Source organism: Miniopterus schreibersii (genome assembly GCF_964146895.1).
Source record: "Miniopterus schreibersii genome assembly, chromosome: 15".
NCBI lineage: Eukaryota > Metazoa > Chordata > Mammalia > Chiroptera > Miniopteridae > Miniopterus > Miniopterus schreibersii.
In genome coordinates this window covers 14,294,235-14,307,522 of record NC_138115.1, presented here as the reverse complement: position 1 = coordinate 14,307,522, position 13,288 = coordinate 14,294,235, and the positions used below count along the sequence as shown (strand labels likewise).

The 13,288-nt window shown below is 37.4% G+C and overlaps 1 protein-coding gene across 4 annotated transcripts in view; it reads right to left on the bottom strand.

The window, feature by feature from the left end:
* Positions 1-12,695, bottom strand: part of TASOR (transcription activation suppressor) — a 49,726-nt gene extending 37,031 nt beyond the window's left edge. For all 4 annotated transcript variants that reach the window (XM_081159524.1, XM_081159522.1, XM_081159525.1 and 1 more), the window contains exons 1-5: positions 11,727-12,695; positions 3,408-3,553; positions 1,365-1,457; positions 663-735; positions 147-238 (exon numbers count right to left, since the gene is read on the bottom strand). In XM_081159524.1, the coding sequence (XP_081015650.1) occupies positions 147-238; positions 663-735; positions 1,365-1,457; positions 3,408-3,553; positions 11,727-12,084 (762 nt within the window). In that variant the 5' untranslated portion in view covers positions 12,085-12,695. The remainder of the gene's footprint in view (positions 1-146; positions 239-662; positions 736-1,364; positions 1,458-3,407; positions 3,554-11,726) is intronic.
* Positions 12,696-13,288: the final 593 nt, after the last annotated feature.

The window sequence follows — 13,288 nt, the reverse complement described above, 5'->3', positions numbered from 1 at the left end:
ATCAAAGATGGCAAACCACTCTCAAAAGTTTCTTTATATACCAACACAAGGAAGCAGTTTTTTAATTTAAATTCCTAAAAATAGGGTCAACTAAAATCCAAATCAAATGTTGTCTTTGATATATGAAACATAGAAGTTGAAATTACCTTCATTATTTTAAAAATAACAACATCACCCACTGTTCCAGTTTCCAAAGGATTAGCTTGTAATAAATCAGCATACCTAGAAAGATAGATACCTAATAAAGAAGAAAAATTTTTTTAATTAAGGACATGAATACAAAAAAATCTAAATATTTAATCTAATGATGAGATAAACAATATGATTGACACCTTTAAAAAAAATGTAGTGACAGTAAAGATATTTAGCCAAAGCAAAAATAAAACCAAAATAAACATGAAACTAATAAAATTTTTCAAAATCACTAGTACTCAACTAAGGCCAAAAATAATAACATATTTTTAAATCAATTTGGAGCATGCAAAGATCAGAAACAAAGAATAAAACTGGCTTTATATCACAGAACCTAAAATTAGTCTCCTTTTCTGGGAACATGACAACATACACATAAATTTAATTATAAGGACTGCAGCAAAATTAGATAATATATTTTTAAGTGGCAACTTAATAGTACATAAATGAAAAAAAGAAAAAAAGATTACCCATGGAAGGACTGCCAAGAATTGTTATTTTGGACTGGCCCACCTGTAATCCTTTTTCACATATGCTTTGAACCTAAATAAACAAAACACTTAATCTTGCAATCATAATACATTAAAAGTGTGAAAAGATATTTTATAAACTTGTTTTAAATAAAACCTAAGCTTCTGAACTATGTAAATTCAACATTATAGAAATTTTATATATATGCCAGTTTATGACTACATATCAATGTAAAACTGGCTTACGCTTCCAACATAACCATAGCTGGAATCCATATTTGTTTATGCTAGGTGTGACAGATACTCAGAATTCATGTCACTCATATATAAGCATCCCATTTTAGAGTGAATTAGAACTAGCAAAATGTTTGAAGTAATTCCTCCTAAAAATCTTCAATTAAAAGGAAAAAATATTTCCTAGCACATACAATACAGAAGATAATCTATTTTAATAAAGGGAAAATTATTCATTATCAAGCACATTCTAGGGAAAGGAAATAGGTTTCATCAGGAAAAAAATGAGCACATTTGAAAAACAAATCACAAAACAATGAAATAGCTTTCCCTCACTAAATCATTTCTTCTACTGGTACATCAAGAAAATGTTATTTATAATTATCAAGTACACTGCTGAAACTGCAAAATTAGTAACTCACAGTGGGAACATCCTCAAATTGCTTTTTATAAAATTGGATCACTCACCTGGTAACGATCAACCATCAGAAATGCATAGGATTCTGAAAGTTCTTTATCCGAACGGCCATCAAACTTCAGTTCTCTTCGCTTTTCTGTAAACTAAATGGAATTAAACCTATAACAACTCAGTAGCATGTAATTGCGTATTTCAAACTAAGAGTTTCAGGAATTTTACTTCTAAAAAATTCCAAACCTACCAAAGTAGAAATTATCTTTTCTCTCCCTATAATTTCTGTGCTCCCATTTTTTCCTGTTTTAATTGGTTCTTTACCTTTACAATATAGTCAAATAAGCATCTAGTATCTATCAATTTTAATTTCGATTAAAATTTTACCACTCCAACTCTCCCATATTTTTAAAAAATTTTTTGTTTAAAATATTACAGATGTCCCTTTTTCTCCCCAATGACCCATCCCTCCCCCCACCATTAAGTTCATGTTTTAGTTATCTTTTGATCTCTCATTTAACATGGTGTACTGCGCAGAGTAAGTGGTTTAATAAATCTGTTGAATGACCCCACTTCTAAACTATAAACTCATTTAGGATAAGAAAAATGTTTCATTTCTTTTTAAGTGTATTCTCAGTGCTAAGTACATAAAATGTGTTCCACACATATTTCCAGGGAAAAAGAGTGACTTGGTCTAAATACATCTGAATTCTAAGTCACCCCAAACTGTTGGCTTTTGCTTGTATCTAAAGATACAAAAAGATAGATATACATTCAAATTATGGAGCCCATATGTAATTTTTTATATGTAGTATGCAGGCCATTATTGAGCTTCAATAATATAATCAGGGAATCTACAGACTAAATTTTTATATAAAATTAACAAATCATTTCTATCATAAAATGAAGCCAAATCAGACTACTGTTTTCATTTTCTCCAGGAGCCAGTAACATAAGGATCCTTTCAAAGTTAAATTCTGGTAGCACTGGGTTAACCAACTTATAAAAATTAATAGTATTTCATGTAGCCCGACCGGGGGGCTCAGCAATTGAGCACTGACCTATGATCCAGGAGATCAAATTTCGATTCCCGGTCAGGGCACATGCCCAGGTTGCCAGCTCAATCTCCAGTAGGGGGCGTGCAGGAGGCAGCCAATCAATGACTTTCATCATTGAAGTTTCTCTCTCTCTCTCCCCCTCTCCCTTCCTTTCTCTGAAATCAATAAAGATACTAAAAAAAAAAAAAAAAAAGTATTTCATGTACATTAGAAAGCAAAAAATGCATCAAATGTTTCTAAACACCTCATTTGTATTACTTCAGAATTACACATTGGCTTTTCCTAAATCAAAACTCCAAGAATATTTTGATACATACATGAAATGTAATTGCACAAACATGCTTAACTGTTTCCCCCAGTTGTACTTTTTCACTAAGAATTTCAACTAATAAGATAATTCAGCTATCAGTCAACAACTGGGGAAAATATTAAGCATATCCTAAAAGAAAAATACACACTTGATTTTATTATGTTCCAATTTAGACATAATATATGATTAGAGTTTCCATTTAATTAACATGTACTTTAAAGAGCAAAAAGCCTTGTTATGAATTTACAATTAAACCCTTATCAGTAAGCTATCCCTATGCTTAAGATTCATTTTTTGTAAAAGAAGTTACTTTACATAATCACGTATTAACAGATCAACGCAGCAATATATCAAAAATGTTCGGGGAAAAAAGATGTCATTTAAAACTTGTTTTCCCCTTCCATAATTTGGCTTCCCTAAAAACTTTATTTTAAAAATCTTCACCTGAGGACATGCTTAGACAGAGGAAGGCAGAGAGAGAAAAACATCGATGTGAGAGAGGAACATTAATAGGCTGCCTTCTTACATGCCCCAACTGGGGACTGGACCCGCAACCCAAGCATGTGCCTGACCAGTAATAGAACGGGGGGCAACCTTTTGGTGCACAGGATGACGCTCAACCAACTGAGCCACTCAGGCAGGGGAAAAACTTCAGCATACTTAAAGAAAAATAAAATAAATTCTAGGCTACTATTTGATTCTGTAGAATCTGAAAATTACAATTTAAAACATACCTCCTTTTCCAAAAGCTCATTATGTACCAAGCAAGCACGTTTGTAGTTAAAATTTGTTACTGAGGTTGGTTCAAGGTAAGATGAATGGAGAATATTTAAAACATCTTCAAATTCACGAGATCCTGGAGTTAATGGCTGAAAAAGTGCTAAAATAAAAAATATTATTAACTTAAAAATTATTCCACCTTAAATGTAGTTTCTTATATTTTGTGGGCTTTTAAATAAATTTTTAGAAGGTTTCAAGATTATCTTACTTTGTGATATGCAGAAGAGATACTTATTGATTTCACTGGAGAAAAATTAAAACCGGTTGCCCAAATTGACTAGTTCCCTCAGCAAGGATCACCTCACAATAAACATGCAACCAATGTTACAACTTTGCAAACCTTAGGGATGCTACATTAGGCAACCTAAGTTGCTTAAAGACTATCATAAGAACTTGCCCATATACTTAACCTTTTTCAACTCCTACTTTATGTTATACTGAAATAGTGGACCGTTTATTTCACCTTAAACTAACTGCTGACACCTTAAATGATATAGCATAAAAACACTGAAGACTCTTAGGTGTCGATAAAATAAAATGATTCTATTTGGTGTTTAGTACTCAAGTTAGATACGCTGCAACCACTGGCACCTTGTATTACCAATAAGTGACAGGACATTTATTATAAAAAATTAGTGAAAAGATGTGAAGTTTTAGAGTCAAACCTGAACACAAATATCCTACTTAGCATTTTCTGGCTTTATGGAGACCCTGGGTAAATCAATTACTAAACCAAACATAAGCTCAATTCTCTCACCTGTAGAAGAGACATTTAGCTATCCTAGTATAACCACTATATGCCACATGCCACACGAGACGACACACGGAAAAAGCTCTAAGCACAGCATTTGGCGCAAAGAAAATAAAGATTTTCATTCCCCACTCCTCCAACTATTCCACACGCCATTTAATTTCTAAAATACTTAAGTCAAATATCATTTTTCGATCAGTGGATTACTGGTTTAATAACCTCAAATTTCTTTTACTCATAAATTTCAAATATCAAGTATATATACATATAAATTTTCCCCAAACCAAAAAGGAACCATTTATTTTTCACTGTAGATAATTTGTTATACTTTATTACCATTCTTTCAATATACTACTTATAAAGAGTCCATAAATATCACAAATACTTACGAAAACAGTGTTTTCTTATATACATATTCTTAAAGGTACTAGACAGTAGCAGCTAATAAGCTATTTTTACTGTATTTTCTATACATAGTTATTAAGGACATGTCAAATGATATATCCATTCATCTATTCATTTACCAAGCCATATATATTTTTACAAAAGTTTGGAAAAATGTAGCTTTCAATTACAGAATGAGTATCAAACAGTTACCACTACTGTGGGACCACACACTAAAAAATTTTTTTAAAGGAGTGACACCAACATAGTTATAATGCAATAAAGACACTGACTAGTAGTAGTAGGGGTAAAAAAAGAAAACCACCCTAATTGGTACTACATGAATAATCTATTGATTATAAGCTCCGTGAGAGAAGTAACTGTATCTACCTTGTTCATTACTCTATCTGTACCATGGCAGTAGTCAGAACTGTAAGCACTGGCCCTAAGTAAGTTGAATGACTAAGTGACTAAAGGAAATGAGAACTTTGTCTATTTTTTAACATAAAAAATGACTGTCATTTTAAACTAGGTCTCACAAATTCAACAATTCACTAATATACAAAACAAAAAGCTCAAAAGAGAGGGAGAAATACATTCTCTAAATTCAAATCTGTACTATAGAATATGGTAGAAAAAAAGTCTTTCTTTGTGACTGTCCCAACTAGAGAGAAAAACTTGGCAAGGAAAACAGCATGTGGACTAGTCTTTACAGGCTTTCACATCCCAAATGGACGAAGCATGACTTAAAACTACCATATGATTTCATTTGTATGAGGAATCTAATGAACAAAACAAAAAAATAAAACAAAATAAAAACAGACTACAGATATTGAGAACAGACTGTCAGTTGTCAGAAAGGAGAGGTGTTGGGGAGCTGGGTGAAAAAGTGAAGGGATTAAGCAAAAGACAAAACTCCTAGACATAGACAACAAACAGTATGGTGATTACCAGAGAGAAAGGGGGAATAAATGGTGATTGAAGGAGACTTGACTTGGGGTAGTAAACACACAACACAATATACTGATGATATATTATAGAATTGTACCACCAGACGTCTATGTAATTTTATTAACCAATGTCACCCCAATAAATTCAATAAAAATTAAAAAAAAAACACCAACCTTGGGTTTAGGCATGATTGGTTTGTATGTTTCTAAACCAACAAAATGACTTCTGATATCTAAAGTATGCCAAAAAGTATCATATGGCTTCAAATTTCTAGGAAATTTTGTAAGTCTACATGAAATTATTTTCTTAGTTAAGCTGCCCCCACACTACTTCCACCATCAATCTAATCACAAGTGAAAAATTAAGAGTTAAATCATGTCAATTTATATAGTAATTAACATTCAAGTTATTCTCAAAAAAGTATTTAACATTTCTGTTTCATCCCAAAGTATTGTTTCTGTTTCATCCCTAAAGATTCAAATGTATTTAAGTAGACTGCCAATGAAAAAAAAATATTGTGAATGAAAATACAGAAAAAGGTGCAAGATTTTAAATCTAAGAGTAAACCATGTCCTGGGTATTTTACATTTCAAATGCCTCAGTTCAACTAGAGGTGTAATTTCTACATTTCCTTCCCAGTTATAACTACTACCAAAATAAAATTATGCTGTATCTACTTTTAAGGATTTAGGTCAATGTGCTGGTAATGGTAGTTTAGAAATGTAACCGTTCTGTTGTGAATGTGCATTCCCTGGTGGTCTGTATTTTGTCCTTAATAATACTCTCAATACTAGACACACCCTCATCAACATATCCTGTCACTTCTTTTACAAAAAACATATATACATTGTAATCTTAATTATGGGCCACTTTTTGAGGCAATAATAAAAACCCTGTGACTAAAGGGGAACAGAAAATTTTATGTATTAATCATTCGTTTCACTTAAGAAGTCAGTATCCAATATATCGTTCTCTGCATTCTGACAATTATTGAGTCTAATAATTAGTGGGTCACTACTACTTCTCAGACTTTACTAAGAGCTTTACATGCATTATCTCATCTAATTATCAAAACCACCCTATTTAGTTCATTATGCCCATTTCACAAATGAAACTGAGACAGCTAAAGTTAACTTGTCCAAGGTTACACAGTTAATGAATAGGGCAGCTGGGATTCAAACTCCAAATCTTAAAAAGTGTGTATAACAGCTCAAACTGATAGTTCCAAGATATATATATATGTATCCCCCCCCCCCCATTTTAGAACAGGAAATCATGTAGAACACTTAAGACATAGGAAATTAGCTGTAAAATAAAAAGAATTCAATGCCTATGATTATGCTATTTCTACCCTCTCATGTTTTTTCTCTGAAATCTTTCTCATTTTAATGCAATTATCAGGGCCAAAACCGATGCACCCTTTTTTGGTTTATAAAGGTTAACAGCAGCAACAGTTATTCCACACATTAAGAAACATACAATTTTACTTATTTACATGACTTTTCATCAAATGCATGTCAGAATGATGACTAATGGATTTCTGATCATAATTCACAAGGTTTCCCTATTGACAAAACTGATTATAAATGTGTTTCATAGGATTGAAGGACAGATTTGCAAAGGCACTAGGAAATTTATAATCCAGATGAGGAAACATTGTATCTCAGAATCAGAATTAGAATCCAGGTCTCCTGACTCCTGGTCCATATTATCACTAAGTATTTTTCATTACTGGTAGCATATAAAACATACTCAAGAATTTAATGTTATATTTAAGCTGTTGGAAAAAGACATAAAATTTAGGTCATCAAATAGTTCGTTAGTCAAAGGAACATTTTTCCTCAATTACCTTTACCAATTTATTTAGTGTCAATGCTGATCTCTGTGTATTAAGATTGTATATATGTAAAAAAAAATTATTATATACATATACATAAAAACAAGCTAAACTTTTAAAAGATGGACCACTTATCAAAACACGTAAGTGGATAATATGAAATATACATTCCAATTTAAAGTGATTAATTCATGGAAGGAAAGGAAATAAAGAGGCTGGGGATCACATGTGGTCTGCAATTCTCTCTGAATCCACCTCTCTGAAGTCTACTAGTATTAATAATTAAAACACAATAAATATTACTTTGTTCCTTATAATAACTGTTGCTTTAAAAATCACTTTTCTTCAGTCTAATAAAATTGCTACGGATGTAATACTTTAGGAATGGTGTTTCATCTCTAACTCAAGGCTGAACATACTGCAGAATTAGCAATGAATATGCTGGCAGAGATCTACAAAGACAAGTACAAATATGACATTTGACTTTTTTTTGGACGAGGGACTAGGTCAAAGAAAATTTTACTTCCATTATCTTCCACTATTTACATGCACCTATCAAACACTTTATGTGGATGACCAGATTTTGCCTACACCTTCGTTCTCAGGTTTACTCCTATGTAGGGAAATCTACGGTACTTAGAACCCAGCTATTCACATGTAACCACTGAAACACCATGCACATTTCCTTAAGAAGGAGACTTTGCTCCAAAGTCTTCAAAAAGACAACTACAAAGTTTGTGGGAAAGATAAGAGTTGGGGAGAATTAGCCATAGACTAGACCAGTATGGATGAAGGTGCATGATGACACACATGTATGAGAAACAGGTCTATGAACAGTTAATCTTGTGCCCTATAGAAAAGATTACCCAAAACACATTTTACAGAAAGTGACTTCCCAAGAACTTTGGAGGGAAAAACTATATCAAATACAATTACCATTTTAACTTACTTTTGATGACTTACAGTATTAGATGTTAGAAAGGCAACAGTAAAACATCTACTGAAAAAGCAATTCTACAATTTAGTTAAATGTAGACCAGTGCCTCTTTACATTACTATAGAAAATAGCCCAGCCAATAAAGAACACAGCAAACATTGGAGTAAAATTTTACTCTTCCAGTCAATATTTAGGTCACTTAGTCCGGCTGGAGTGGCTCAGCAGTTGAGCATCATCCTATGATCCAGGAGATAGCAGTTCAATCCCTGGTCAGGGAACATGCCTGCCAGGTTGGGAACTTGATCCCCAGCAGGAGGTGTGATGGAGGCGGCCGATCAATGACTCGCTCTCATCATTGATGTTTCTATCTCTCTCCCTTCCTCTCTCTGAAATCAATAAAAATATATTTAAAAAAAAAGTAGGACACTTAGTCTGTCAGTACTAAATGTACTAATTTTATAATGAATGTAATCTCAATTCCCCAGGGATGAAGACATGCTAAACATTTCTAAATTTAGGTTAAAAAACACTTTTTTAGCCCGGCCGGGCGTGGCTCAGCGGTTGAGCATCGACCTAGGATCCAGGCGATCAGGGTTCGATTCCCGGTCAGGGCACATGCCTGGTTGTGGGATCGATCAATGACTCTCTCATCATTGATGTTTCTATCTCTCTCTCTCCCTCCTTTCCTCTCTCTGAAATCAATAAAGATATATTAAAAAAAAAAAAAAACCCAAAACACTTTTTTAAATAGAGCAAAAACTAAATAAACCTCTTATAAAAAAAAAAAAAAAAAGTCTTGCTACAGTTTGAGCAGTGACAGGTACTCTAAACCTAGGTTAAAATTCCAACTCCACCATTTACTTGCTGTGTGACCTTGGGCAAGTTATTTAACCTCTCAGTACTTCTCTTTCCTCATCTATAAAATGGGAATAGTACCTACCACAAAGTACTGTTGAGATTTAGTTAACACATATAAACTGCTTAGAATAATGCCTACAATTTATTAAACATTATAAAGTACTTGCCACTATTACTTAATAAGAATGGCAGTATTTTGGATGTTACCTTATTGCCAAGACAAAGAACCAAGTCACATAGTATTATACTCACATAGTATTTACCTTTAAGGTACCAAAAACATTTAAGTCCTAATCTCAAATTTCACTGGAAAAGCATAGCCACAAGAAAATGTTTTCCCTATTAAAATACGAATACAACAGAACCTTTAATATTAAAAAGTTCAAGCAGAGGTATCTACCATTCATGATTAGTAGACTTAGATGTCCACAACTAAGACCTAGCCAAATCTTCTATCTTTCAAGACTTCCAAGAGATGATTTTGAAATGAATTGTGAAACTGGCTGTACCTGCTGAACTGTTTCTGATAAAGCATTTTTTAAAAAAATAATGAAAAGTTGAATTTTTCTACTAAATTCTATCACCAAGAACTGCTCTCAGCTTGGACAGGATAAAGTCCATGGTGGTAAAATAGCTGTTTATTTAATTTTTAAAGGCTCTATTTAAATCGTTATTGCACTATTTGAATAGCGGCTGCTCAGTGTATAAATATTTAGACAAGTTAAAAATTACTCATTTCCACTACACATGAAAAAAGTCCATTGTGTTGTTTTCTTCATCCACAACCTCCCTGACAAGAAAAAGGTAACCACCTTTTGCCTCTAAGTGAAAATGGTAAATATAAATTTTCCCCAAGGGGCATCAGACTCAGGAGAGAAAACAAGTTTCATATTTCCTAATTTCTCAGTAATTCCCCTTTTGTGTGTTGAAATACAGCAGCCTCACAATTTATCTTATTAAAACAGTCCCTCTCACATATTCTAGTGCCTTCCCTCATTTCAAACCAAACTGTGAGTCTCTAGGCCAATTTTCTGACCTTCTCAAAAGGTAAAAAGGTGGTAGGAACATCATGGTTTATGATGTACCATAAACCATATTAACCAGGGCCCATCTGAATTTACTTCCAACCTACTACTAACTGATAATTTAGGCTGGGCATCTAACTTTCCACATATGGACTATACTATACATCTAAACCAAAAGAATTGACAACCTTGACCTTTACAAGCATCCTCTTGAAACCTACAATATATATTCTCATTTAAAAGATATTTCTAGAAACATTTCTCATGCTGGTGGACAAAAGGTAACTTCACCTTTGTCACGATTGTTTCTCACAAGGATCTCCTTGGCTTTGTTATCCAAACAAATTAACGGTTTGACTTTATGTGTATCTAACTGATAAAAGGCTCTAACAATTTCAGTTGTGCAAATAGAGCTGGTTATTCACAGAAAGAAGCACATGCTTCATTCCAGATCCTAAATCTTTACTAAGATTCAAATTACAAGTAAGTTTTCTGTAAATAAAAAAAATGTCCATTATTTTCCAAAGTAAATCATGACAAATTGAACCACGCAATAAATCAAAAAGATGCTTTAAATTGACTAAATCCAGAACATCCCAAATCACTGGATAGTCAAAAATAGTGCTATAATAGAAAACAGTAATACTTCTGCTCTCCATCAAAAGGTGTCACAAATATGGCATTTTTAAAAAAGGTAAACGTAGTTCACGTAACTGTTCCCATATTGCCTCCAAAAATCAGACTAGGTTTTTTTTTAAATCTGAAGTTCTCATAGGCAGTATCAAACTGGTGACTCTTGGGCATAAGCTAACCTCTCCCTATTTTTTTCCAGAGGGAAGTTACTGCACCAAGAACCTACCTTCCCATTCTTCTCAAATACAATTTTAAAATACACTAAAGTTTGGATTTAAAAAGAGAGAGACCTATTTAAGTAAAGGCTTCAAAAACAAGAAAAAAATCTACATGGAAATGAAGTGTGATGGAAAATAGCAGTGTGCATGGATCACATCTAATGGAGATTTCTAGACAGGGGAAGACGCTGACATCCAGCAAATTTCAAGTAGACACATATAGCTGAAGAATTTCCACAGGGAGAAGCACTTGTGATCCTCTGGACAATGGCCTTGGAGAAAGCTCCAGAATCCATGGCCACGGGCTATTTCCACAGTGAGACTTCTCAGAAGCATCCTTAGGAGGACACATCAGCTTCTCTGCCTTCGGGGGTTGGGAGGGAGGGGCGCCGAGCACCATCTTTCCTCTCTGGGAGCTGCAGCCTTACGGACAAGCTTCAAACCTGAGCTACTTCCAACTTCCACGGGGAGAGGGGGAGCAGGGGAGCGTGGTTCCACCGCTTTCCTCTCGCACCAAGCGCAGCAGCTGGGCGGCCGTGGCAGTGAGGGGAGAGGCGGCTGGCGCTGCATGCGTGTTTACGTGTCTCGGATGGGTGTGGGAAGAGGAGACAGAGAGATTCTAATGAAAAGATGGAAGGGGAGAGAGAAAGAGGGGTTGGGGAAGAGGGGGAAGCACCACCTTTCTTTTCTCTGCTCTTCCTGGGGATCTGAAAAATCCTCCTAACGGGTCTTTCGGGCTCTTCGGGGCCTTTGAGGAGAGCGGCCGTGCCCGCCTCAGTGGAGTCCTGAGGCTGCTCTTGGCTGACGCTCGCGGTGGCCTCGGCAGCCGCGGTCTCCTCAGGCGCGGCGCCGCCGCCGGGCTCCGCGATGCTGAGGCCGCCGCCACCGCCGCCGCCGCCGCCGCCGCCGCCGCCATTTTGTGTGGAAGATTCAAGCTCCGGAAGCGCCTGCTTCATCTCGCCGCCGCCGCCGCCGCCGCCACTTTCGCAGCTCGAGTCCGTCGGCGGAGAGGCTTCCGTCTCCGTAGCAGTAGCCATCGCGCCGGCGTGAGGAGCCCCGGGAAGCTTCTGCCAACAAGGTCGATGGGGGTGGGGGGAAGGGGCGGCGGGCCAGCCTCGCTGCCTAGCTGCTCTCAGCCCACCCACACCCTCCCCCCCGTGGCCGTGGGCCGCGCTCCCGACCCAGGAGCCTCTCGAGGGCCCCAAAGCGGGCACCCCAACCGTGGCACCCGGCCCCAAGAGCCGCTCCTCTTTCGTGCAGTTCTTCGGCCGGCCCCCCGCCACTCAACGTGCTCGCGTCTGAGCCGGGAGGAGGCGGGGCCATCAGGGACCGCTCCGCCAATGGGGGCTTGGCGCCCACCTCCGCGGGTGCGGATACGACGGCGCCGGGGGGCGGAGCCTCGGGGTGCTCGAGCCCGCCAAAAGGGGCGAAGGCAACGCCCCGCGAGTACCTCGACGCCGCGGCCCGGTCCGGTCGCCTGGGTCTCAAGGCGAGCTGCCAGTTCCGAGATCACGCCCGCCAGCTCTGCGGGCCAGGGCCGGAAAGAGCAGGCGTCCCCTAATTCGGAGCAAGGTTACCTTCCCTGTGTGCGCACGACTTACCCCGGCCAGACCAGGACTGGAGCAGCGGGTGCGGGATGATCCCGGCCGGGTGGAGTACTCGCCTGGAGAGGAGATAAGAGAAGGCGCTGCAGCGGAAGAGCCTGAAAGCCTCCCGCAAAGCCTCCCTGGACTTCCTCCAGGTGCCATTCCCACTGGATCGTGCATCTTTACAATAGATGACTCCCACCGCCCCCCCTCTTTTACGTTCAAGAGTTAGAGCCGGTGGTGCGCTGCCCCGCAAGCAGTCGGTATCTGGGGTCCTTCGATATGACTCGACAGCCTGGTGTTTACAGGACTTGGTTCTGGTGAGCTTGAGGGGAGGGGGCTGCTGACTGCAATTTTTTCTCTTTGGTTCCCTAGAGTGAGTGGATACTGAAGAAAAAGAAATTCGTTTGCAGCCACATTAAAAAATATACAGCAATTGGTACTTGAAAATAGTCAAATGGAAGGCCTTTTGCCTAGTGTATGCTGACTAGGTTGAAACCACTATCACGGTTATCATGAGCACAGACAGTATTTGCTGGGTGCTTTCTATATGCCAGGCCCTGGACAACATGAGTTACATGCATCCTCTCCATTTAATCGTCACAACTACTATCAGGGAGATACCACAGGTATACCTTGTTTTATTGTGCTTCGC